This window comes from Chaetodon auriga, chromosome 18, assembly GCF_051107435.1.
Source record: "Chaetodon auriga isolate fChaAug3 chromosome 18, fChaAug3.hap1, whole genome shotgun sequence".
Taxonomy (NCBI): domain Eukaryota; kingdom Metazoa; phylum Chordata; class Actinopteri; order Chaetodontiformes; family Chaetodontidae; genus Chaetodon; species Chaetodon auriga.
Window position 1 is genome coordinate 7563565 of NC_135091.1, and position 27758 is coordinate 7591322.

Consider the following 27758-nt stretch of genomic DNA (forward strand, 5'->3'; position numbering starts at 1 on the left):
TGTTTGTCTAAACACTATAATGGACGAGGTGCACGAAAAGGCTGTTTTTCTGTGATAATGAATACGGCTTTCGTAACATCTAACTTGAACTCTCTCAAAACTTGACAAAAAGACCACCATGCTCTCTCACTTCCATTAGGACATGTTAGGGGTCCCAGGTTGAAACGTAACAGAGCCAAGAACTCTTTCATCCCACCTGCCACTGCACTCAATAACACACATACATCAGTTAGAGGCTGGTGAGCAGGTGCCCAGGTACAGAGATCCTTTACAGCCTGACAACCCCAAATTACATCTTCTTTTCCCATGAGACATACTTTATAAGGTAGTTTTTGACTGCTAATCACAGACAACAACAAACATTTAAACAATCAAACTAGGAAGAAAGATAGAAAAAGAGAACAAGAACTAATACATTCTAATAGTCATTTATGACAGTAAATGAAGAGTCTGGGTTTTGGACTTATATTTGGACCAAAGAGTCAATTTGAAGTCGTTACTTTGGGCTTTTTTTTAACATTTTATCGACTAAACGATTCATCGACTAAATGTGAAAATAATCATCAGACTAATCGACACTGTAAAAACCCTACAGCTCAGTCATCCGAACACTAAAACATTGGATGCTGCTTCAAAATTGCAAACTCTTTCTAGAGTTCTTACATCTGTTCTCACTCCTGATTTTATTTTATTTTCACAGTTGTGGTTGTGCGTGAATGAATGTTTTGCCATACATTGTGTTTGGGATCCGCCTACACCCACTTTAACCATTTCCTCCACTGCTGACTTGGGACCCCTCTCCCAGTGTTTGTTTAATGTACATTTGCTGGAAGACCATTGAGTGAGAATAACTATCAAGCAGGCAGTGGCTTGGAGAAAGAACAACACCCGTCTGCTAATGGCTGACGTGAAGCAGGCCTGTTTTATTTAGCTGGGTATGCTGGGAGAGCTCAGTCTTTGGCCACTGGTTGAACTCGTCGCCATCGTGCTCACTCATAAAGCAAATAGTCACAAGCACTAGAGGAAGCACAGGGCACACAAAAGCCCCATACCGTGCACCCAGTTCAGAGGTTATGAGCCCCTCAGGACAATATATGGAAGTATGTGGTTAATATAGAACCAACTACCTCCTACAGATTAGAAATGAAGTGTTTACCATGGCTACAATCCTCCGTCCTTCAGGCCTTTATCGATGAAAGTGATCTGTCAGTGCTTCTGCATGTGACGGAGGAGATCTGTTGTCAGTGGGCTTTGGTTTGAGCTTGTTGGTGGGATGTTCCTGTGTTTGTGATGAAAGCTTAAGAGGCGAGCTGAGGAGCCTGTTAGCAGGTTTTGTTGTGCTGCATCTCAATGAAAGGAAGGAAGCTGCTCAACTACAGCGCTGTGCTTTCATTAGAGGGGGTAGCACTCAGTGGGCAGGGGCTCACTTCCCACAGGTGACCCTGCAGTACGGAGTGGAGCAGCAGTACGAGGCCCACAGCCCTGATCCGACCTAAACCATGTCCATGTGACAGAAGCAACCCCTCTTTTAGGTGTGATTTAGGTGGAGTTTGTGTCTGTTCATGGTGGTTTATAGTTTTAATCACATTTCTTGACACCTTTTGGAGTTCTTCTCTCCTGTGTTACAATAGAGTACATTTGTCTGCCGTCAAGAAAGTAACAAGTCCATTTAAACATGTAATTGTAACTGCATTATTCATTTATTGAAAAGGGAATTAGTTACATTAATGGTTACTGTCAAAAGAGGTGGAATTACAGTAATGTGTTACTTTGTGACACAAGATACAAGTAACACATTTGTAACACTTTGTTACTTGGCAATGCATTACTCCCAACACTACATTTGTAATGGTACTAATACTACTAACACTTAATACGAGTCTAGTGTTACGAAAGTATCCCACTACTATGATGATAACTAACAAAGTTACAAAGTGCTTAAACGACAGCAACAGAGAAAGCAAATTAGTGATAAGAACATGAATGAACAGGACAAGAAAAATCCAATAAAAGTGCTTTATAATCAATAGAGCCTGGACTTGAGAAAAAGTCTATGGATTTTTTTTCTTTTTAGCATTTAGATTTACATTTGAAGTATGGATTCGGTGTAGATATGGTCAGAGTAAGAACTTGGCGGGGATGGTGCCTTTGTCTCAAAGACTATTGGACCAGCTAGCCCCCGTCCATCTCTGTATACCCATAAACCCTCATGCTTTTTGTCATTTCCTTTAGTTTGCTCAGATTTTATTAAATACACATTAACCAAATACACAATTTTGTCACAGCAACAAGACATCCTGATTCTTTTGAGTGAAGCTTTCTTGTTAGTCAACATCTGTGCCAGATGTATTTACAACAAGAGATGTAAATGAACAATGAGCACTTGATGGTTTGGATAATCACAAGTGGTTCTGAAACCTGTTCTGATTGGTCCAGGTGCAGGGTAAAACCCTCCCATCTAGTTCTCCAGGCAGTTATAACAAACTCAGCTATTATTTTCAAAGGCGAGTTGCCCCAGTGTCAATGAGTGTTTAATCTTGGTTTTAAAGTCAGTTGAACACAATAAATCAAGTACAGTTTGCTGCACTGAGCCCTGAGATCTTTGTTCAGATTCAAATGGAGTGAGCTGGGTTTTTTCTCAGCATCCTGTTTCTGATCCAGAGGGACTGTGATGTGGTGCGATAAGAGCTCAGACTAAATGAGCTGTCTTCAGTCTGGACAGACTGATGTAACTGATCTCCCAGCGTCTTCCTGCCTATGAAAATGACTTGTGGTTCCACCAACTTCTTTCTCCTCTTCTTCTTCTGTCTCTGTCCTTTTTTCCACACTTATCTCCTCCTTTCTTAGCACTGTTTCATTAAAAGAAATGGCAAGGGAAATGTATTCCCCTCACTTGATTATTTTCTCTGTCACTATAGAGAGCTGTCTGGCAGAGCTCTACTACGCTGTGTTAACATATCTGATTTGACCTCAGCCTGAGTGACTTTATTTGAGGCAGAAACTTGCAGGATTCACCAGGTCACATTATTGATTTATATCAAATATGTGACATCTTTACAACATGTACGTAGTCATTATTTTCCCCATATTACACAATCTGCTGCTCAGGAAGACAAACTGACGCCAAAGTCATAAACATTTTCTAACTGTTGAGGCTCGCTGGTGGAGTTGATAAGCCCCACAGGATGGCACAGCCAGGCTTATCGAGCTCGGCCAAGCCGGCGGACTTCTGCTATCGCTGGACCAACTGGCAAAGGAAAAACTCATCCCCTTATCTCCCCTCTGCTGGGGGAGTAACACTCCTTCCAGCTCCCCTGTCGGCTCACTTCAGGTGGCGCTCTCATCTGTCTCCTCAGTTAAACTCATGGGGATTGGTGTGGCGGAGCTTAAACGAGAGGCCCAGACGTTTAATTTGACTCCTACATGCTGTGGTATGAAGAGCGAGGCTCTTTTGGCATGGTGACAAGATTACATGAAATTCAGCCCAAGTGTTTATTTTCAATGAAAGAAGTTTGTTATCACATGACCGGGAGCTAATTCCAACACAATAGGAGTGCGTGTGACAGTGTGGCGATAGGAAATCTAATGTTGAAGTTAGAGCAGATTATTTTATGAGCCAAAATGAAAACAACCTGTTCTGTAAGTGCAGCATGGAAGCTCAGAACAGAATCCCAACACGGGGAAAAAAAACCTCTAAGTAGAGCCAGTCCGGATAGATCCCAACCAGCCCAGCCTGTAGATCCATGTATGCTTGTCAAGTGGAGACTGCATGAGCCTTATTCATACAAACACAGCCTGATTTGAACCAGGAGCCTGCTGTGCAGCCAGAACATGAGCGGTTGACCCCTAATGAGAGGCACGCTCTCTCAGCCTCACATGTGGATGAGTTGGAGCGTCTTCCTTTTCAAGTGCAAAGTCACAGCAGGCAGTTTGAAAGGAAGGTTGCAGCCTGATGTGATTAAGGACATCCTACTGGTCAGGCAGGCTTGATTCTTCCCACCAAGAATAACAACGTTAAACATCTATTTCTGATTGATCTGATTTTTCGTTCCCCAGCAATAACAAAGTAGAGTATATTAAAAATCAGTCGTGCTTCATAGGTTTTTTTTTTTTGTCTGATAGTTCATTTTAAAAAGACATTTGCATGGTGGCAACACCAATGTACATCCACAATTAAAAGAACAGGGAGAATAACCCTGAAGGTCACAGAGCTGATTTCCATTGTGGTCTTTGTTGTAATTAGATGATGTAGAGGTGTGTGTCTGCGTGTGTGCATACTTGTGTGTGGAGATAGTGGAGTCTGGCTTTAGCTTTAGTATCCAGTACCAGTGTCAGATTAGCTGTACTGGACCTGGTTTTGTGCTTGTGAGCCTCTCTGACCTGCAGGAAGAAGTTCCAGAAGTGTTTTGGGGCTACACAATTTACAATTACATGAACCTGACAGAGCTTTTGTTGTGTCACTGTAGACCTAAGATCACTCCAATTCATTTATTTTGGGAGACCTGAAGTTATATCTTCTGTATCTTGGGAAGACTACTGTACCAGGGTGTGCTACTATAGTTGAAGTGGCTTTGGATTAAGCTGGATGCCCTGAGTCTCTGCGTTTCCATCTCCAGGAGCACTGACTTTCTGGTGAAGAACTTGGTTCTGGCCTTCACTTTTCCTGCCATACCTGCACCCACTGTGTTTCTTTCAAGTGTACAGCCCAAGTAATTGACAGATGTTTTAACCAAGAAGTCATTCTCCTGAAATCTTTCATGTGATTTGGGTCTGAAGCCAAACAGAATTGAGTCTGTTTTTCCCAATGTGTACAGAGAGTTTATTATCAGAGAGCCTGATGTTAGTCAGCTGTTTGCTCGACCTTTCCTGGACCTGAGCCAAGCTTAAGTCGTCTGTGTATAGGAACAGGTCATATTTACATGCCTGTTTCATGTCTGTAATACACGTTAGGAACAATAAGTGGCCTAGCACACTCCCCTGGGGGACTCCACAGCTAAGGGGGAGGGCCCCTTAACAATAGCCATCAATTTCCATGATCTGGTAACTATGCGACAAGTCAGACTTCAGCCATGCCATAACTAAAGTCATTACAGTGTCAACACTGTTACCCATTTCCCCTCATTGTTCTGCCTTGTTAGCCACTAATAATATTACTGTAGCGTGTATAATGTATTAATAGGTACTTTTTTTTTAATTGAAAAGATTTTTTTCTGAAACACAAAGTTGTGTATTGATACCCTTTTTGTATTGAATAATTACACTATAATTTGGGGGCTCACAAAATAAAACTTCAGGAATTTCAGACTAAAATGACTTCATAACCCTCGTGAAAAAAATACACTAAAACATGCTCAAGGGAGGGATGAAGGGGTTTGCTTTCATTTAGGACGAGAGCAGCTCCAGAAACTCTTCTGCTTCTTTTCCACTGTGAGCTCCTGAAAAAACAAAGACAGCCTGTTATTTTGCTTCCAAAGGTCTGAAGTCTTCTGATAAACGTCGGTAGAATCCAAAAGATAAGCTGAGGTCTCACACTCGAAGCTGGGTGTTTTCCTCTTTGAGGCACTGCATCTCCTCTTTCCTCTCTGCCTCCTCATAGTTCCATATTTTCTCCTTGGTGAGCAGCACCTCTTCCTCCTCTCTCGTCTCTGTCCCACCGCTGCACTTGTCTCCCAACTCTCAGAGAGGTCAGACAGCTCTTTTGTGGATGTTATCGCTCCATCAGAGAGCTTCTTCTCAAATCTTTCCACCTGCGCAGAAATATCCTGCTTGAAGCTCTTGTCGTTCTCAGAGAGCTCCTTCTGGAAGCTCTCCTCTCTCTCTGAGAGCTGTTGATGGAAGTTGTCTTCCCTCTCTGAGAGCTCTTACTGACGGCTGTATTCTCTTTCAGCCAGCTGTTTGTGGAGCTCACACATGACTTTGCTCTGTTTCTCCTCTCACTGAGCAGAGCCGAGGTGTCAATGTGAGCATCCGTACAAGCTCGTCTTTTTTACTGGCCCTGCTGACCTGTTTTCTTTTTTAGCAAGGAGCTCTTTAGGCTGGCTAGCTTCCCTCTGCCACCTCTCCTCCACGCTCTTCAACCCACTGGACTCTTCCCATTCTTCAAAAGAGGCTCTCCAGGCAAATGTGGTTGCATCATATTTTTTTCTGGAGAGCAGACAGATGGTGGTGATGAGAGCCAATCTTTTCTTCCCTCTGTCCAGTCTCATCTTTTGCCTTCTGGAGGTCGACTTTCAACTGTCTGTTCTCAGCTTCCTGCAAGTTCTTGTTTTCATCACGAAGCTGCTGTCTGTCACTTGTCCAGGATGACTTCTCCCTCAGGACTGTGATCTTTGACGTGGTCCACAACTGTCCTTCCTTACTTGGATTTTATCTTCCATCTGCCTCCTTATGTCCTCTATCGCCCTGTTGAACTCCAGTAGCAAAACATCCTTTTGTTCATCGTTAACCCTCCTGACAGTTTAAATAAATATAATAAATATGCAAATAAAACTAGCAATGAGTCAAAAGTGTGATGTTTCCCTGTGCAATTTTGTGGAGTAGAAGTATACTGTAGTTTAAAATGGAACTACTTAAGTAAAGTATTTAACCACAGTACTTGTCTGAAAGTAACGCACTTGGTTACATTCCACCACTGGGCATTGTTACATACAGTACTCAATACTTCCCTCCATTACTATGTACTTAGATACATGCTACCATTAAAAAAGGATGTAATGTGTTGTACAGTCAGGTTATCTAACAGGAAGTTCTCTTTCCAGCTTCTTCTGGAACCAGTCCGATTCGACAGGAAGCCCTTCCAAAATTTATTCCATGGTGTGTTCAGTCTTTCATGATAAAATAAAAGGCTGCTGTCACTGGTTTTAGAAGATAAATCATTGGTTTATTTTACCTTGGATATCTTGAATATCTTCCATTAGGACGAAGGGATTCCACATTGCTTCACTATTAACCACAGCAAGTAGGCGTGGTCTCACACTGTGGTTGTTTCTTGGCTCAGCTTTGTTAAATCTCTGTGGAATCAACTTTTCCTCCCCACTGCTGCCAAATCCGTCCTGTCAGGTGTGTTCTCCTTCCTCTTTGTGAGTGTACACCTTACATATAGTCAAAGGGCTCCTGGCTCTGCAGGCAGTGTTTGTCCAGAGACACACCATGCCAAAGTAAATTTCCTTTTAATGTGCCCCCCTTGACATTTTGTGGTTGTGATTTAACGCCCTCCAGATAATGTCACAAAAACTAACCAAACTTAATCTGTTAATGTGTAAAATATAACCCATTTTGGTTACACTCCCCCAGATAAGCAGTGTATAAACATTAAATAAATAGTTCATAACACACTAAATGTACTTGCACATATGAGTGTTTATTAATGTATATATCAACAAGTAGCTCCTCCTGTGGGCACCCATAAGTGGATCAGTGACAATGCTTTTTCCTCAATATATACTCTAATTCCATATGTTCCACTATTTCAGGAAAGCCGGCAGTCAAATATGAGCCGCGTCTCAAATAGTGGCCGGGGGTGTGGTCAGCACTAACAAATAAGGGCCAGTCCCAAACTGGGGCAGTCTTGTAGGGTCTAGTGTTCTGATGGTTTACACCATAAGGAAGTCCAGGGCATCCAATATAAAACTTAACAGAGTGAGGACTCACACAGCCTAAACATGTCACGAATCTGATCTGAGAAGGCAAAGCACTTTTGAATTACAGTTTAATGACTATACTCAGCAGGGTGCAGAAGGACAAATTAGATGCAAATTGCAGTTTTTCTCCTCATTACTGCAGAGCATTGCAGTACCTGTGCAGAGAAGAGCAGATAAAGTGCAAAATCATCAGGAGCTTTGGGTTACCGAGTCCCTTTAATTCATTACAGGTTTTAAGATAATTTTCAAGCAAGTGATGGCCCATTTGTATGCAAATTAGTCTGAATTAACAAGTGCTTTACAAACTGCAGCCACCCCTCCATTGACAGACCTCCACCTCTTCATACCAGGACTGGGTGGAGTTGCTCCAGCTGTTCTTAAAGCTTGACGTGTGCAACTTCTCTCAACTTCTCTCTCCACTAGCTACTGTCAAAGAGGAGGAGAGAGACACGCTAAAATCTTCAGAAAAACTTAGTATGAAAGGGAATTCATCATCTCTGCTGCACTGTGTCTTTGTGAAAGCCAGGAACTTTGAGCTGAACCCTGACCAACCCTGACTCTTACTCCTGAGGATATATGACCCTTTTATGTGCAGTTCAAATCAGTCAAACTAAATCTGCTGCTCCCTCAGCTCAGCTTTCATGTAGCTCTGTGTTAGAGTTCTTTCTTGAAGTACTGATCATGAACCATATGCAGCAGTCTCTTGTACATAAGGTATATTGAGTCTATACTGACTTTTTATTAAACTCATATACTGGATGTTATTAACCTCTCTCATGATGGAGGCTCCTCCTCGGTCCAAATTAAGTTTATCCCCCTCAAATGTAAAATAAATGTACTTCATATTCCTTTAAATAGCTGCTAAATTAGTCTGAGATCAGTGTAAAGTTTAATGTTGCGCGATGTCTACGTGCTTATAAAATGACAGTGTCAGGTTTTTTTTTGTTTAAGAGGTGTTGAAATGAACTTACTGCTGATCCTTCTGGAGCTCTTGGGGCTGTGCCTCATGGAGCAGGTGTTGGCCCATTTCAGAGTGTTGGCTGCAGCATCATTGTTCCAGCTCTGTGGGGAGCAGCGGAAGGAGCAGCATTTAAAATCTGCACATGAAGAACACAACAGTGTTTACACCAGAAAATCGCTGTGTGCTTGTCAGGAAAATCAGCTTGTCTTTCACTGATATGCTGCACAAGGGAGAATATCAAATCAAGCACTAAAAGCCTGGAAGAAGTGAGAATAAAATCCAGTGAAGCACACGATGCTTTTAATGCTGTTAAATCATTTTAATTCATTAACAGCATGTTACCATTTTTAGTCTTTTGCCAGCAGTAGACTGAACACCTCTTATGCTTGTTCATGATCTGACTGAGATGGTGCCGAAGCAGAAGATTTTGTGAAATGTGACTGTCTATAATATACTAAATCTTACAATAGTATTGATTCCAAACACTCATCGTGCATCAGGAAAGGTTTTCAGCGATGAACCTTCTCTGAAATAATGATTAGGTTTTGCAAAATAAAGAAATGTATGTTTAGAACAAAACAGAAAATGTACACTCAGTATGATTCCCTATTAGAGATGACATTGCTTCTCACTTACAAAGCACGAGGCAGTGCTGAACCCAGGCCTGTCTACCTCTGAGAGCCACAGGTGTCCTTTATGTACACAGGACCACACAGACACACGGCAGATGAACACTAAACCTCAAGTATGACCACACTGGGGAGAGTATTTCATCAGCATAGCATCCATGAAACATCTGTGATGTATGGAAAACGTCAGGTCGGTGTTTATGTCGTACATGTCTTCTTTTTGGACCATCAGGAGCAGTTTCATTCCTCTATGTCCTTTCTATGCTGCGTTGGGAAGTATGTTAAAATAGAACCAGCTACCTCACACAGATTAGAAATGAAGTGTTTACCACGGCTACGATCCTCCATCCTTCAGGCCTTTATCGATGAAAGTGATCTGTCAGTGCTTCTGCATGTGACGGAGGAGATCTGTTGTCAGTGGGCTTTGGTTTGAGCTTGTTGGTGGGATGTTCCTGTGTTTGTGATCAGACTGTACAATAAAAACTGCTCCAAGTAATCAGTGCAATAAGCTGTGCAATAAAACATGTACATAACTGTAAATACTATTTACAATTTCTTACAATTTTTTACAATTTCTCAGGATGACGTTTCTTTTTATTTTTATTTAAAATTCTCACTCTTTTGTATATACACTGGTGTTGTTTTTAATTTGCATGCACTTCTTATATTACTCTATCTGCTCTATTGATGCTGCTGTAATTTGGAATTTCCCCTCGCGGGACAAATAAAGGAATATTGAATTGAATTGAATTGAATTGTGATGAAAGCTTAAGAGGTGAGCTGAGGATTTTGTTGCGCTGCATCTCAATGAAAGGAAGGAAGCTGCAGCGCTGTGCTTTCATTAGAGGGAGATTTGACTGTTTCTGTAGCACTCAGTGGGCAGGGGCTCACTTCCCACAGGTGACCCTTCGGGACGGAGTGGAGCAGCAGTACGAGGCCCACAGCCCTGATCTGGGCCAGCTGCAAAGGTCCTGGAGGGCAAACAGAAGCTGAACCTTTCAGTCCTGTTAGTGACTCAGGGTGACTTTTATTAGAGTCCACACAAACCAGGCAAAATCAAAAGGAATGTGTCCTCGCCTCTTAATTGTGTGCTGTGCTGGTAGCTATATGAATACTGTTTTCATCCAAACCTTCACCAGACAAGACCGTCAACATTAGACGATTCTGCGGAACTCAGGATGTGCAATCATTTTCTTTCAGTGTGAACCACAATAGAAGATTTGATTTGCAATGGTGCTATCACTGCTGGCACGTAATACAACTATTACACAAGTATCCCGCTTCTATGATGCTAACTTTATTCTTATGGGACTTATGGGACACAAAGAAAGGAAACTGGTAATAAAATCACACCTATGATCAGGAAAAATCAAATAAAAGTGATTTATGTCCACATGACCCCAGATTTGAAAACAAGTCAAAGTGTTAACCAAGTGTATAAAGGATATTGCCACATGGTCTCAGGAACACTAAACAGTATCTCAACTTTTCTTGGGGTCAGGGTTGTCGTCTCTCTTCATCTCTTTATACCCATAAACCCGCTTGTTTTTTGTCATTTCCTGCTCAGATCATATTCTTGCTCTTATTTAGAGGAAAGCCAAGACGCAAGTGGCTTTTCTTGAAATGTTGTCACCTGCCTGTGGAATATACACTTAGTTTGTATAAATAACTCCACATTTTCTCCATGTTTGCATACTTTGCATGAAGTATGTTTACGTCACGCAACATGTGTGCCACATATGTTTACACACGGTAAGAGCTGTAAATTAATGATGAGAACCAGTTTCTGATGCATAGTAAAACCCTCCCATCCAGTTCTCCAGAAAGCTGAACACAGACTTCCTGTGGACTTTACCTGAGGGTGTTTTCAGTCCGTTGGTTGTTCTCAATGGTCTTTGATCATTAATCACACAAATCTTGGAGATCTTCCGTTCAGGCAAAGACACATTATTCAGTTTTTGTTAGTAACACAGCAAGCAGGTGTGGTCTCAAACTGTTGTTGTTTCTTGGCTCAGCTTTTGGAAATCTCAGTGGAATTGAGTTTTCCTCCCCACTCCTGCCCAATCCACCCTGCCAAGTGAGTTCTCCACCTCTTTGTGAGTTTACACCTTACATACAGTCAAAGGCTCCTGTTGGTCCGTGATACCAAAACACATTTCCTTTTTAATCTGCTAATTACTGAGCAGATCAAATAGTATTAAATCAGAGGGACACAAGTTTTCATGATGGAAATGTTTTATTTATTTTGTAACAAGCTAATGAGTCAGAGCCCATGGAAACATCTAAATGATCTGATTGGTGCACCTGCAGGAGGCGGGACACCAAGAGGCCACGTTGCTGTTGCCGCAGCCCCACTGCTGCTTCAGTTCAGGACAGTTGCTGTACTGATCAGTGTAGGGACAGGGGTTGGCTGGAGGGGACAGAGGAACGGAGAAAATGAATGGATGCATAGATACAAAACACCCCGAAACATCCATCAAGAGAGCTCAAGATTCTAGTCGGAGTCATGCAAAGTCAATTATGTCTCCTGCTGACACTTTTAGGGTTTTTGTTTCTGTCTGTTCTTAAACTTTGTGGGCTCCTCTCACTCAGGTTTAGCTTCTGCTGCAATAAGCAGAGTAAACAGAGAGCAGGATCAACTGCGTAATAAAGTGACTGTACATGTCATGAAGTCCAATCAGCCATTCTAACTCACAAATAAAGATGAGAGTCCGGCACTGTTTTTGCCACTTACTACACAGTTTGTTTTCACAGGCACCGGGGCAGTCAGCACAGGTGGGTCCAGCCTGGTAGGGACGAGCGTACTGATAGTTTCCTCTGTAATGTAGACCAAAGCATCAATTATTAAACAGAGCAGCAGAAAGACTCAACATGTCACGGATATGATGTGCGAAGGCAAAGCACTTCTGAATTACCATTTAATGACTATACTCAGCACAGTGAAGAAGGACAGATTAGATGCAAATTGCAGTTTTCTCCTCATCACTGCAGATCATTACAGTTCTGTTGTTGCATTGGCTTTATTATTCGTCTTCAGGAGTTACAGGTAAAAACAAGGTGCTTGTAGTGATGATTTTCACATTATGAACACCCAAATGCATTTAATATTACATATGCATGGAAATATTCACTACAAGACATGAGAAGACATGTTAGATATTCAGGTGAAAAAGAGAAAACACACTCTGTACTTACGGTGGGCAGTATTGGCAGACGTAGAAGTATTTGTATTGAGAGTAGGGACAGTAGGCCATAGCACAGCCGAGCGCGTTGGATCTGTACCAAACAACCTGTGCAGAGACAACAGATGGCATTAATGCACGGTATGATATTGTTTTTATCGCCACTGTTTGGGTTACTGAGTCTCTTTTAACTTTTAAGGTAATTTCCAAGCAAGTGATGGCCTATTTGTCTGCAGGTTAGTCAGAAATAAGTACAAACTGGGACTTCAGCGCACCTGTGTGTAGTGACCGACCACTCCTCCGTTGATAGATCCCACTCCGTAGCGATAGTCCTTCACCTCATCGTACCAGGCCTGGATGGCGTTGCTCCAGCTGTCCCTATAGCTTGACATGTACAAGTTCTCTCCACAGCCGCTGGCTGCAGTTAAACGACAAAGAAACACTTGCTGAGAATTAAGCAGGACATTTGTGTTTGTTCTCCCTAAGATGTAAAATAAATATTCTCCATATTCCTATATATTATATTGGTATTTTTGCTAAAATGAACTCATATGGCGTTATTCTAATGAATAAATCTAACCATAGAAACCAGTCTTTTCATTGCCCATATAGATACATTTACCTGTTTTTGATTCAACCCAGCTACAAAAGAGAAATCATGCAATAAACTGATACTGAAACTGGTCTAAAAAAGACATTTTGTTTACATTGCATATAAATTCACTGCAAGAACTAACGTTTCCCTAAATTTTCCTGCCATCACATACTGTAGATATGGTGGGTCTAGTGCTATGAACTTGGTAATTTCATTAGTCTGGATGTCTAAAGTTTAATGTGGCATGATGGTCTGTTTCAGATAATTTCCCCCCCTGACAAGAATAAAATACTTGTTAAACTTAATAACAGTGGCTTGAGAGAGGTGTTTTAATGAACTTACTGCTGATCTCTCTGTAGCTGGCAGGGCTGTGGCTCATGGAGCAGGTGTTGGCCCATGCCTGAGCGTTGGCTGCAGCCTCATTGTTCCAGCTCTGTGGGGAGCAGCGGGCAGAGCAGCCATTAGCACATGTAGACCACCATCATCACCAAGTGCTGTGTGCTTGTCAGGAAAATCATCTTTTACTGATACACTGCAAATCAGGCACTAATAGGGTCGATGCCGGTGAGAAATGTTACCATCTCCAACATGTCGCTGGCGGATGGCTGGACACCTCTTCTCAGAGCGTTGTGCTTGTTGACGATCTCACTCTGCTCTGAGGAAGAGACCAGGACGGTGCCTAATATAACACAATTAAAACAAAACAAAAACAAAATTTTATGAAGTTTGAAAATGTCAGAATATATTCAATGTCAGTGAAGAATACATTTTGATACTGATTACACACACTCACCCTGCATCATCTGTGAAGACGAGAGAGAAATGATGGTTCATTTATTACACATTTGAAGAAAAATTAAACAAATGCATGTTTGGAAAAGGCAAAAGATGACAAAACAAGAGATATACACATATGTAATTCCCTATTAGAGAGGACATTTCATCTCACTCACTGAGGGCTCCACATCCTCGGCTGAGGTGCCAGGCACCTGAAGAGCAGCAAAGAGGCCCAAAGCACACAGGACGCTGAAAGTGTACATGATGCTGGCTAGGTACAGGACTGTCAGCACGGGTGTGATTTATATACCAACGACCACGCGGACATGTGGCAAGAGAACACACCAGCTCAAGGGCACCCGAGTTTTCAAAGAACAGCCGCACCTCAGTTATCATTTTATCAATGTGGCACCTGTGAAATGTCCTCGATGGTGTATGGAAAGCTTAGGTCTGTGTTTACGGTGTTCATGTGTTCTTCATGATAACTGATAACGGGAATGCAGAATGTTCTCTATGTTCACCACATGTGGCAAGGTTATGATAAGAGGGTGTGAAATATCAGTGGGAAAACTGTCTCATTGAAACCTGGATGATTTAAAGGTTTAACTATGATTCGGAGCATTGGCACACTTCACCTTCACCCACAGAAAGACCTGCATAGATTGTACGATCGTAGTCTGATATTTAACTACAGAGACTAAAAATAGTGTTTATTATGTTGATGTTCAGTCTGTTCAACTTTAACTTTATTGTCCTCCAATAAAAAAAAAAAGCTTTGCAGTAAGGTGAAACACAGAACGTACACAGTGTTTAAGCACACGTCAGCCTCTGGGGCTGAAAAATGAAGCTAACGCAGAAGAGCCAAAAACTGCAGTTCCTTAAATGACCACTTGAGGCAGCCTCCAAAAGTGAGTCTGTCCCCACAGAAATAAACATGCCTGGTACAAAAAACTTTTTTTTTTTTCTCTCTATAGTTAATTTCCTTGTTTATAATGACTGTACACAGGGTGGATGTTTATATAAGTGGCTCTTTTTGAATGGAGTCACAGTGTGGCTGCTTTGAGTGACAGCGAGCCACAGTGTTTCAGCAGTGTGACTGCTGCTAGTTCTGCTGGCAGGCAGTGGTGGAATTTCTGTACATTTATTCAAGTCTTCAGTTACAATTTGCTCAACAGTGCTTTACAAATTAAGATTTTACACACGAAACATATGAAGAGTTTGTTAAATATGACACTTACTGCTATATTAACACCTTATATTACCCTGTTAAGTGACCCAACAGTGTGTGCAGGTGGAGCTGAAGTGATCAGTCAACTGACAGAATATGAATTTACGGTTATTTTGCTCATCATTTAAGTCATTTTGTGGGTAAAAATGCCAAACATTTAATGATTCCAGCTTCTGCTTCGGAGCATTTTCTTTTCCTTGTAATTATTTTTAATAATTGTGAGGTTTGGACCGCCAGTTGGACACAACGAGCACTGTGAAGGTGTCACTTTGTACTCTCTGTAATCATGATGGCATGCTCACTATTTTCTGAATTTTTCCAAACGAATCAATTCGTTCATCGAGAAAACAATGAGCAGATTAATCCATAATGAAAAGAACAATTATTCGCATACATCCCCATATAAAACAGAGCAAAATGAGCTCCACCTCACCACAGTTACAGCAGGAGACGCTGTTCACACATTAACATATCTGTATTAATAAGTACTTTTAATACTCAATTACAATGAAAAGTCTTCCATTCAGAATTTAATTTTTCATTTAGGCATCATCAGCAGAATGTACTCAGAAGTAAAACTTCTTGTCCTGTGAGAAATGGTCCCCGTGTCTGACATGTGATTACATATGACATCATGACGAACAGCAGCTTCACTGTGGACGAACTTGTCGGGGTTCATAACAGCTCTTGCATGAATATTTTAGATTCTGTAGCTCCAGTCAGACATAAAAAGTTGAAATCGTCTTCTCTGCCATGGTTGAATGAAGAAATAATGGATTTGAAAAGTCGGTGCAGGAAGGCAGAGTGGAAATGTAGAATAAACACAGTGTCTCCCTTCTCTCAAAAGACATCTCCACTTATCAATCTGCAATCAAAGAAGCAAGGACCTCCTTTTTTTTTCCCAGACCTGATCACTAAACAGGGTCATAATCCCAGAATTCTCTTTGAAACCAACAACTGTGATTGGTCCCCTGCTTAGCCAGCAAGCTGAATCCTCCCTAGAGAGATGTGAAGGATTTCTTGATTGCTTGTGTAACGAGTGGAGATTCGGCAGCACATTAATTCAGAGAGCTTGACTTGAACTGTTGTCCGCCTGCTGTTCAAACTGCATTCCCACTTGGCTTCTAAAAGGTGTATTTCAGACGGGTGTATTTTGTATTTCAGACCGTCGGTGGCATTTTCCGCTGCAGTTTTAAATATGCCCCTGTCTACCCCCTCTTAAACTATCAATCTGCACAGCTCTGAAACTGCTCTGATCGAGGTCACCAGTGACTTGCTGCTGACTCAGCTCAGCCTTTGACACCGTGGACAGCGATGTCTTAATCAGCCGTCTGAAAAACTGTGTTGACACCATCTGGACTGGTTCGCCTTCTGTCTGTTGAACAGGTCCTTCTCTGTTACGCTCTCTTTTGCGGGTTCTCCAGGGGTCTATTCTGGGCCCCCTCTTCTTTGCTACATGCTATTAGCTATTTTCATTGCTGTGTGGATGACACACAGCTCTATGTCCATTTAACGCCTGGTACCTCCAGTGTTTCCTGCATTATGCCACTGAAATTAAGACTTATCCTGCAGTTTCCAAATCAGAAATAATAATAATCACCCCTCCAGCTCCAGCATAACAGTCTCCCTCTAGTCTGGGTGTGCTTTATTACTAATGTTAAAAAGGAGGCCTGTAATCTGGGTGTTATTTTTGACCAACTTTGAACAAAGATCAGCTCATTCCTTCCTCTGCAGGTCTAGGAAAGGTCATCCATGCTTTTATCTCCCCCAGACTTCACTATGGAAATGCACTTTATTCTGCTATCAGCAGGCGAGACATCCAGAGACTGCAGCTCACACGCACCCCTGCTGCCAGGATCTTACCACACAAAGCTGTGCTGCCCTCCGCTGGTTAGCTGTGAGCTGTCGAACTGATTTTACGGTTAGTTTTTATCCGACTGCTTTATGTGCATTTTTAATCTGTACCTCTGCACTAATTAGAGCAGTCAGATAAATGTAATGTGGTAAAAAGTGCAATGTTCTCCCCTGAGACGCAGCAGAGTGGCAGTATCATCTGAAAGTACAACCTCTAAATTGGACTCCAGTACTCTGCTCGAGTAAATGTACTCAGTTACTCAGTTACTAAACAGTTACTTTAGCTTCATGATGAATCCAACTTTAACACTGGTACAGTTTGATTAAAGGCAAACCGGAAACTACAGGTCTTGAGATGGTTTATTTTCACGCATCTGAATCATGTAAATCAGCTCTAATCATAAAAACTGATTGTTTCTTCCAAAAATACACATTATGTTTTATATTATTACATATAAACAGTTGCTGCAATGACAAAGTTAGTCATGCGACTCCCTGCTGTCAGCATGTGTTACTGTACTCATTAAGGGCTGCTTGTTTTGAAATTGCTGGCATGATAATTAATTAATATAACATATATTAGGAACAGTGTGTACAGTGTGTTGATCTGCTCCCCTCCTGCGATGAACACTTGTAGGTACAACACCCTCTGAGCATGCGCACATCCGTCAGTAGCCTGTATTTGTTCCCAGACATCATCATCATCATCGCAGGTTGAACTGAGCATCCTCTTCCAGCGAGAGGGATCTTTTTTTTCCCACTTATTTGTGTTTTTCTTGGCTGCCGCTGCGCTGCGCGGACAAACAGCACGGAGGGAGCAGAAGCCATAAGATGAAGAAACGTTATGTGGACGCGAACAGGCTTCGGAAAATGAAAAAACTGAAAATCACGGAGAAGCTGTCTGAAAGGTAGCGGGCGCCTCGGCGGAGGCTGCTTTTGTTGTGGTGCCCGTCTTTGTGTGAATTTCAGCCGTCGTCACCTGTCTGCCGCGCATCCCGTCACCTCATCCGCGTCTCGCCGCGCGTCCGAGCCGCTGCGGAGCCTCCAGCGGGCTCCGGTGCGGCCGAGCTGCGGGGACAGAAGCGTAGAAACGCGGTGCGAGTTACTTCACCCTTCGTTTGTTTACAGAAAGACGGAAATCAGCAGCTGTGCAAGTTAACGTCGGCCTGCTTCTCCTCGGGCTGCTTTTACACTGTCTCCTTCGGCCGAACGATGCGTTCAATGACCACATTGTGCCTGTCTGGGAGAATATTAACAAGTCTCATTTTGCACATAAAAGCATGATTTGAACGCGTCTAGACAGACCAGAAAATACTGCCCCAGGAGGGAGAAACCACTTGTTTTAATTGTGCATTGTTTCACATGAGACAGAGAAACGGCACAGTTAAAGTCCTGTATTTAGAACAGTTTTCTCTTCTTGCTTCTTTTATTAAATAACTTGGGCAGCTATGATTAAAAAAATATTTTTAAGATGAATAAAAATGCAGTCTATTGGTAATATTACAAGGCCGGTTTAAAAACTTCTTTCCTTACTCTTAAAAATTACATGTTCCTTCTTTTTTTGTTGTGAATTAACTTACATATTTGACAGTTTTTATTTGTCGCTCTGTCTACCGTTATAAAGCTAATATGAACTTACATGAAGAATTAAGATGATGTGGTCCTCCTTTTCTGGCCCTGCTCTCTCTTTCACATAAAATATTGCTTTTTATTGCTGTGGATTAGCTCACCTATTTAGTATCTATTATAAAAAATGCCTGTGAGATAAGTCTGAATGCACTTTATATCGTTAACATTAAAAAGGGAGATTTGAACTATGTGCAGTAGGATGCTGTGGTGCTCCCTCTCTCCTCCAGATGAAATATTGCCATGGTTACCAAACAAAGAAGGGGTGATGTGATGGCAGCCTATGGATGAGAGGAACAAAGGAGGAAACCACAGCCCCCTGTTTGGCTCGCGGTGGCTTAATAAAACGAATGAGGGAGCAGTCATTGTTCTTCAGCGCCTCTACTTAAAAGGACGGGCTGATTTTTAAGATGCAGCTGCTCAATTATAGGTTCAGCAGTGCGTTTCTGATTTCCAGCCTCGCACTGGCCTCTGTGTGTGTGGTGTAAGAGGCGCTGCTGCATCTGAAACGTCATTATTTACTTGAATCGGAGCCTAGAGTACAAATTTGTGTCTCATTTGTCCCGGCTGAACACTCCTCAGTGCTGATGTGTATTGCCGGTGATGGACTTCTCACTGTGCCTCTTTGTTGCAGCGCCTACACCGTCCTGAAGTTTATGATGATGTGGACGCTGGTGCTGCTGGCAGACTTCATCCTTGAATTCAGACTGGAGTATCTGTGGCCATGCTGGCTCTTCTTTGGGAGTGTGTACACCACTTTCCACTGCCACGGGCTGGTGAGAACCCCTGCTGTGTGATTTCATACTGAGTGCAGTGGCCCAGATCATGAGTTTTTTTCACTGCGTTTTTACTGATTTTGATGCTTTCTTTGTTTGCAGGTTATTTGTGTCGTGTTTGTTTGTGCTGCTTTCACTCTGGACATCTTTTGTTTAATTTTTGTCCCTTTGCACTGGCTGTTCTTTGTGGCGAGCACCTATGTATTATTCAACTACATATGGCACACAGGTGAGTATGTGGATTATTGTTTGTTTTACTCTTGAAAACTAGGCTTTGTTTGTACTGGACATGCAGCTTTTTTAGTGAGTTACTGTAAATGCACTTGCATTAGCAGCGATTTTATCTGAACCTGCATGACAGAGTCTTCACACCCGATTATTTCATGTTTGTGCAGAGAAAGGCATCTGCATATCGACGGTGTCCCTGTGGATTCTGCTCGTGTACACAGAGGCCTCGCTTCGACTCAAAGACCTTAAAACCTCTCATGCCAACCTGTCTCATCTTTTTGCTGCGCACTGGTACGCTGATTCAATACAAATCACCCTCTCTGCCCTTTGAAGAAGTTTCAGTCTGACATGAAATTAATTGAGATGATTTAGAGGAGTACATTCACTTTAATGCTACTGGCTAATGACCGAGGATGAAATGAAAGATGTGAAAATTTGCATAAATCCATGAATAGAGTAACCATCACTAATAGAATTTGTGTTTTAACATCACATTTCATCACCGTGTCTTCTTCCCTTTGCGTTCACTTTCAGCATTGGATATCCTGTGGTGTATCTGGGGTTTTATGCCACCTGCTATTTCACCAACATCTTCAAGCTGCGCATACAGAAAGCAGTGCAGAGTGAGAACGACTTCCACATGCACCTCCTGCAGCACTCGCTGCCTCCAGGCCTGCAGGTTTACTCCAAGACTGGCACAGATGGCAGCAGCAGTGAGTCTTCTGCACCTTCAGTTTATCTTTACAGTTTGCAGGATGATTCTCATTTATTTTTGCTTGTCGATCAAGTTGTGCGTCCAGTGCTGTGAGAGTTTCTGCGGGTGCTGCTCTTTTTGTTTGATCATCGCTCAAAGTAGCCTCTCGTTACCGTCCTGTTTATTTCCAACGGAGCAGTGGGAAATACTTGGCAGAGACTGGTGTTAAGAACAACAATTGCAAATGTCAAAAAAAATATTATTCCTTAAATGCATCAGTGATTTTCTACAGCTCTGATACAACCATACATCAGTTAACTGACAAACTCTTCAGGCACTCGATCATCCTTTTCAGCAAATGATGTCTCCCAACAATAATAACATGGATTGCTACTCACTGTCATACTTTTTAATCCATTGTTTTCTGGTGTAAATACTAGAGAATGTCAGTTAGGTAAGAAATACAGATGAGTCAATCCTGCTTAGGTGAAGTCAGATGGAGGGGAGTCTGTTAGACTGCAGCAAATCTGCATAATAAGCTAAATGCAACAAACTGAGCTGCCGAAGACATATATCGGCTGCAGAAGTGAGATCGTAACGGTGATGATATTGACCTTTTTTCTTGTTTGTGCTTGTACTCGCAGGCTTGAAATGGAAGATAAAGCCTGAGTCGACTCAGTATCAGTGTCAGAACGGTGTTGCAGGGGCCCATGATGAGAGACACACTGTGGACTGCCTCCAGATCCGCAGCGAGGAGAGAGCGACGGAGAAGGGAACGCAGGAGGTGAGGCCAGCTGAATCAAACCGGCGGCCGTCATCATCTAAACCAGAGTCCAGAGATCTGCTCCACTGTGGGGCAGGAGGAGCAGAATCCTCCACCGCCCTGGAAAATCTACCTCAGGACGAGCAAGGAGGCAAAGCCGCAAGGGCGGCTAAAAGCTCCTCGCCAAAAGCCCGCAGAAGCAGCACGAACACTCCCTCACCGCCTGCAGGGAGGACCGAGAAGAAACAGAGATCCAGCTCGAAAACAGTCAGCCCCAACAGGGACGCAGCAGCAGACAAGAGCGCCACGGCAGCTCAGAATTACTACGCCGAACAGAGTAACAAGTACTGTTAACTTCAGTCCTGCGCCGTTTGAAGCCGGACATGTGGAGGTGACGTCAGAGCTGAGAGATCTCTTTCTCTCCCTGTAACTTTCAGGCTGGAGCAGGAGCTGAGGAGGCTGAAGGGCGAGCTGCAGACGAGCAGGCAGAGCGAGCAGGAGCTGCGGAGTCACATCTGCAACTTGACCAACAGCGAGAGGAGCCTGAGGCCAGAGGTTTCCCTGCTCAGACAGTCCAACATGCTGCTGCAGAGCAAGTGAGTGCACCGCTGCCGCGAGCTCGTCTTTGGCTCCCTCTGTTGGCCGTTTCACCCATTACATCGGTCTATAAATAAAGCCAGGACAGCGATGAATGTGAGCAGAAACAGTGCCAGAAGTGTCTGTGAAAGCAAACCGTTTTTTGGGCAGATGTTTTAATCCTCACATGGACTGATGGATGTCTTTGTGAGCTGGGCCATAATTAATATCTCATAAAGTCCTATTTCATGTTGAGGGATTGCGGCTCCCAGTTCTCATCCATAATTCTCGTCCATAAATGAATGATAACCACTTGAATCTTTGAATCTTTCACAGCATGAGATCTTAAATTCACGGCAACATTTAATTTTTAATCTTTATTTATGTGCTTTGGGGCAACTGTAACACAGTCTGACTCTTTGAATCAGTGTCGTGAGTGTGAATTGAGCTTTTTAGATCAATCTGCTTTGAATACTTCAGTAAATATGATCATTTGTCAAAGTCATTGTTTCCTGATCATCACAGTATTAACAGCCACTCTCTCACACATCCATCCAGTGTCTTTGATTGTGAATTTACAGCATTGTTCATTTTTGATACATGCTTTGATTAGCCTGTATCTTTAGCTAATATTAGAGCTGCAGCAAACAATCATTTTCTTTATTGATTTATGAATCAGTTAATTGTGGGGTCAACAAAATGTCATAAATATGCCAAAAATATTCAATTTACTGTCATAGAAGACTCAGAATAACAGCAAAAAATAACATTTTAGAAGCTGGAATGAGTGAATTTCTGGCATTACATGGATGACTAATCCTCTATTAGGGCTGCTGCTGATTAGTTTTCTGTTGATCGACTAATTGTTCAATCAATCAGGTGTTTCAGGTCCAGCTAATGTGCAGTTTACACCAGTTAAAGATTAGGAGTCGAAGTACATTCAAAACACGTTTAGCACATCAAATCCACATCCACCAGCCAGAGGCTTTAAATCCTGTTTGAGACGAGCACGTTCTGCACAGGTTTGATAAGACATGCTCCAGTTTTTAAAGCAAAGTGTTCTCCAGTGACTCAACAACAACGAGGATGATGAGGAACACATCTAACATCTTCTGTCTGTTTTCAAGGCGCTCGTCTCTTTGAACGTGGCAGTGACCCACTTATTTATAGCCTTATTTTTGACATAATTTAAAGCGAGTTTGATGCTTTTCCTTCAGGATTCTTTGTCTGACTAAAACCAAGCAGAGAGACAAACAGAGCAGCGCCATGCTGGAGAAGAAGACCAGAGCGGAGACGGAGGCCAGACTCTCTGCTGAGAAACAGTTGGCTGAGCTTCAGGCTCAGAAACTGGAGGAAGCAGCCAGCACAGCACGGAGTCTGACGAACAGGTAAATCACACCTATCAGACCTTTACATTTCCCTGTTACTGAAGTGGCTTTGTGCCTGGAAAAAAAGCCCAACCAGCAATTGTTTGCTCCTGAGTCTAATTAAATGCTGCCGTTGAAGAAATAGTTTGAATTATTCTTACTGCCTTTCTTGTCACGAGTTAGCTGAGGAGACTGATGCCGCTGTCACGTCTGTTTGTTAGCTTAGCTTAGCATAAAGACTGGAAATAGGGGGAAACAGCTCGCTTGTGCAAAAGTAAGACAGTCTGCTTCCTGCTAACATCGAACTGCCAAAAACTGCAGTTCCTCAAATGACCACTTGAGGCTGGCACCAAAAGCGAGTCAATCCCCATAGACCCCCATATCAAAATGGCCAAACTTACAGCAGAAATAAACATGTTGACAGCCTGATACGACCTGGTCTCTAGAGTTAATGTCCTCATTCATGACAACTGTACAGAAACTCACTCGTTTAGATTATATAAAGGCTTGAATTATGGGCAGGGCTGCTTCAGCTAACTGCTTGGTTTCAGCAACCAGACTTCATTTGGCACCTCTTTGCCTATTTTTGGATTAGCCAGTTTATGCCAGTTACATCCATGTTTTATACAGTCTGTGATTCAAAAGAGGCAGTGGTGTCAATCTTCTCATCTAAGCTTTGGCAGGAAAGTGAATGAAGGGAATATTTCCCCAGATGTCGACATATCACTTTAATAGATTCATATATTTCCTTGTATTTTATGAAACCATTTATATTACATATTCAGAATATTAAAAAAAAAAAAGACCAATGTGAAGAAAATGCAGATGAACTGTGGTGTTTCTTTCTGTGTAAACTGGTCTTCATTTCCAGTGAAAGCCCTCTGTCGCAGCTCAAACCTGTCATTCTCTCCATCTCCTACACCAGGCAGGAACACTGTGAAACCCAAATGTTAAGGAAAAGAGTTAAAGATCTAGAGACAGAGTACAAACAACTACAGCTGGAGTATCAAGTGAAAGAGAGTCGTGTGGTAGATCTAGAGAGTGATGTTGAGGTATCTTTTTACTCTCTTTGGGAATGAACTTGTGAGTTTAAGTGTCTTGTGAGTCTCAAGTGGTGCAGTGCTTCGTCGTTTGGTCATATAGTCGTTTTGCTGTTTGAATGGTTTCTGATTTTTATGTCTTTCGCTTCTTTGTGTTTGTAAAATCTGTTAGAAAACATGAATGGTTTCCAGTGGGGACATTTAGTGTTTTTTCTTTCATTTATTTTAGCCTGCAGTCAACATATTGCACTTTGTCATCAGTCTGCAGTGACATTGTATGGTTGATGTTGTTGTTTTGGCGTCGGGTGTGTACATTGTTGTACTGTGTGGTATTTCATACTCTCCATGAAGCATGCTGACACAGAAGCCAGGTCTTTCATAAAAACACTGCACTGCCTCAATGAACGAGCACAGGTCACCTCCCTCTAAACCGTTAAAAGTCAGTGTTAACACAGAAAGAAGCCTCCCTCTGTCATACTGTGCAGCTTTCAGGTTTTTTGAATGGCTGGCGAATTCATCATCAGTGTGTGGTGATTGTTCTCTCTGCGGTGCATTTGGTTCCCTGAGTGACTGAACCTAAACATCACTGACAAACTGTAAAAAGGCAAAAAACACTCAGGACACCAAAGCACCGGCTCCTTCTGTCTGACTGTCAGGACGTTTGATGCTCCTTCTTACCGTCTGATGCTTCTCTGGACTCAGGCTCTGGGAAAGTACCGCTGTGTGGAGAAAGAGACGGACATGCTGCTGTCCACTCTGTCGGCCATGCAGGAGAAAGCTCAGCATCTGGAGTACAACCTGAGCGCCGAGACCCGCATCAAGCTGGACCTGTTCTCGGCTCTGGGAGACGCCCGCAGGCAGCTGGAAATCGCTCAAGGTTCAATTTTTGTTTTCTTTCCGCTCACACTTGCACACTTTAACACTGATACAGTCTGCAAACGTGTATGGAAATGTTCCTAAAGATGGTGCTGCAAGTTCATGATAACCATAATAACCATAATAACTGACCTTTATTCTGCTCTGTCATAGCTTTCATCTGTTATTCTACTTTGGTCATTAAGGGGATCTGAAGTCATATATGGATTTTACATATTATAGTTGGTGAATGACTTCAAATATTCTTTTTTTTTTTAACATCTATTTACTGATTTTTGAAAAGCAGAAATAGAGCAGAACAAACACAAATTCACAGGGAAAAAACAGCGGCAGTAATACAAAAGTGGAGAAGTTACACATAATTTATCTCGTATGTTACAAAGCGTTGACATATGATGGCCTGGACTTCATAGCTGTCCTTCACCAACCCACCCCAAATAGTGCAGTTAGAGGGGCGGGGGAAACATCCCATTAGAGGCCAGAGATATCCAATAAATGACCCCAGCAAGTTTGCAACCTAAGACGCTGTACCAAGAGTTCCTTGATCTTTTGAACATTTCAGGCTTGAAACATTCTGAATTTCTCCATCCCGCAGCATCCACCCTCTCATTTGTTACCTTGGTCTGTCCGACAGATAAAGTGATGAAGCAGGACCGGGAGATCAGGGAGATGAAGCAGAAGATTGCAGAGGTGATGGCGGTCAGTCCCGGCGTGTCCTACGTGGCCCCTCGGCCTCCGGTGCCGCAGTATCTCACCAAGCTACTCAACTCTGAGCGCTACATGCTGAATCCTCGAGCGCTGATGTACCAGTGTCTGAAGAAATAAAGGATGCCATCGCCCCCTTCACATCCTCAGACCCCGAAGCCAAACACGCTGTTGGCTGATGGATTTTATAACAGAGCTAAATGAAGTCATCTACTTCCAGCCGTGAGTGGAACCAGAATGATCCTCCTCAAGTCGAATGCCTTTCGCTGCACTGATGGTGCTAACGTGACATTATTGCTTACATTTCCTGACTCATCGCACGTCAAGGGTCGAAGAGTTTCGCTCCGAAATAAGATGCGTGGAGCTGCTGTGGCACAGATTTTATACTCAGATACCATCGTCCTAACGCAGCAGAGAGAAGCATGTCTTCAGATTCAGGCCCTGTCGATTTCTCCACCAGAGAGAAAAAAAACACCGAAAGACGTGTCTCCTAAACTCCTGTGAAATCTTTGTTGAACTTCAAAAAAATGACCTCAAATCAGTCACTCAAAGTTCAAAGTTAACAGCAAACTTCGCTCCCCCACAGACCCGCCAACGAATCACCTGCTGTAGCTTTAAAACGACCTGACGACTCAGGTCAGCGTTTCCTGTCACGACAGTAAAAGTACCTATTCAAAAGTATCAATAAGTACACATAAGATTTTAGAGAATATTGTTTTAGTTATGGCAGAATATTGACTAAAGCATTCAGAGTAACACGATGACATTTTAAAATCTTGTTTATCTCTTTGAGCCAAATGACTTTTATATATTAGAACAAAAGGATCTGATGGGCCTGTAAACCGCAGACATTTTGACCTGTGTCCCAGTAAGCCATGACAGCGTGACAGCATGCACGAAACCAGGAAACCGAAGCAGCTAAATGGAATCCAGCCATCCTTCGTTTGATTATGCTTTTCCTGCTGTGATGTGTCAAAGTGTGCTCTGTGGAAAAGGCCCTTGGAAATCCTAAAATTTCATGTTGAAGAATATCTTAATACACGTGTTAATGTAATTAGAGACATGAGGAATTATAATATGGAATATTTAAGTCCCACTCCCAGTAGTTGTGTTTATGAGCTTCCTTTGAATTTGAAAAATAGACCTTTGATTAGATACAAATATTAGGTCCAAACTATATTCTATATACAATTCTCTCAAAGCATAAATATAATTATTAACTGACAACATCTGCACATTCAAGGAAAAGTGTGCAACCAGATGCTCTTGTCTGTGCCTGTAAATAGTGGATTAAGATTATTTGAATTGTGCTGAAATGCAGATGAATTTAAATCTAAATTAGTGTTTTTTTGGAATAAGACCCTTCAGAGGTGCAGACATTTGGATTGAACAGGTGTGGGGTTTTGTTTTGTTTTGTTTTTTTTTTGGATGAATCTTCCTGCCTGTGATGTGGGAGTTTCTCGAGTTGCAGTGGTTGTTGACCTGAGACGCAGTAACAGGAGCTGCGATTATCTCTTTGTTTTAACTGACAGCTAACGGCTACATTGTGATGCTTGGCAGCTCTCGGCTCTACAATGGCGGCAAACTCCTGGAAAAGAGGGAACGTGTGAAAAAGCTGAACTGAACGCTTGCCACTTCGTTCGCTCGGCCAGAATTAGACTTTGTCCACGGGTTGAGGTGGAGTTGTGCATAACGAGGGATGATGTTGACCAAACGTGGTTCATGAATTTAATTACTGTGCCTATATACTTTCAAACTGGGAAGTAAAACACAAAGTTAATGTGAAAGAGTAATGTGTTTGAATTGAAGTGCTATGTACTGTTTTTGTATTTTTTTTTTTTTTTTTTAAACTCACATTGTACAGAATTGAAAATACCCACACAGCTGAAAAACGCTCATGAACTGGATGTCGCCATTTTGGTAGCTTTTTATTTAGAGTGTGTTTCTAGGGTGTTTTATATCAAAAATATTTTTTAGTCTCGCTGTACTTTTATTATACTGCTGTAATTTTGTACGGCAATGTGTTTGTCAGCATGAAAACGTGTTTTATTCAACTGTTATTTGAGCACACATTGTGACATTAAGTATGTACATGAATATACTTGTACAAGGGCTACAGTTTCTTAAACTTTTGAACAAGTCATGAATTACAAACAGTGATGCTCTGAGGGTAGAGCTCACGCTCCTGAGACACCAGGAAGGGTTTTTTTGTATAAATAATCTAAACAATTGAATTTTGTC

At 42.3% G+C, this 27758-nt stretch overlaps 2 protein-coding genes across 2 annotated transcripts; one reads left to right on the forward strand and one right to left on the reverse strand.

Moving 5' to 3' along the window:
• Positions 1-11512: 11512 nt before the first annotated feature.
• On the reverse strand, positions 11513-14047 carry LOC143336602 (serotriflin-like). The gene is made up of 7 exons (XM_076756858.1): positions 13957-14047; positions 13586-13686; positions 13350-13440; positions 12688-12830; positions 12426-12520; positions 11965-12047; positions 11513-11640 (listed from the first exon to the last, which is right to left on the reverse strand). The coding sequence occupies exons 1-7, from the start codon at positions 14045-14047 to the stop codon at positions 11513-11515; spliced, it is 732 nt and encodes a 243-aa protein (XP_076612973.1).
• Positions 14048-17544: 3497 nt separating this feature from the next.
• On the forward strand, positions 17545-27751 carry LOC143335998 (macoilin-1). The gene is made up of 11 exons (XM_076755762.1): positions 17545-17774; positions 19127-19268; positions 19371-19497; positions 19664-19787; positions 20031-20209; positions 20835-21297; positions 21391-21549; positions 22747-22917; positions 23822-23948; positions 24639-24813; positions 25447-27751. The coding sequence occupies exons 1-11, from the start codon at positions 17698-17700 to the stop codon at positions 25635-25637; spliced, it is 1935 nt and encodes a 644-aa protein (XP_076611877.1). The 5' UTR covers positions 17545-17697; the 3' UTR covers positions 25638-27751.
• Positions 27752-27758: the final 7 nt, after the last annotated feature.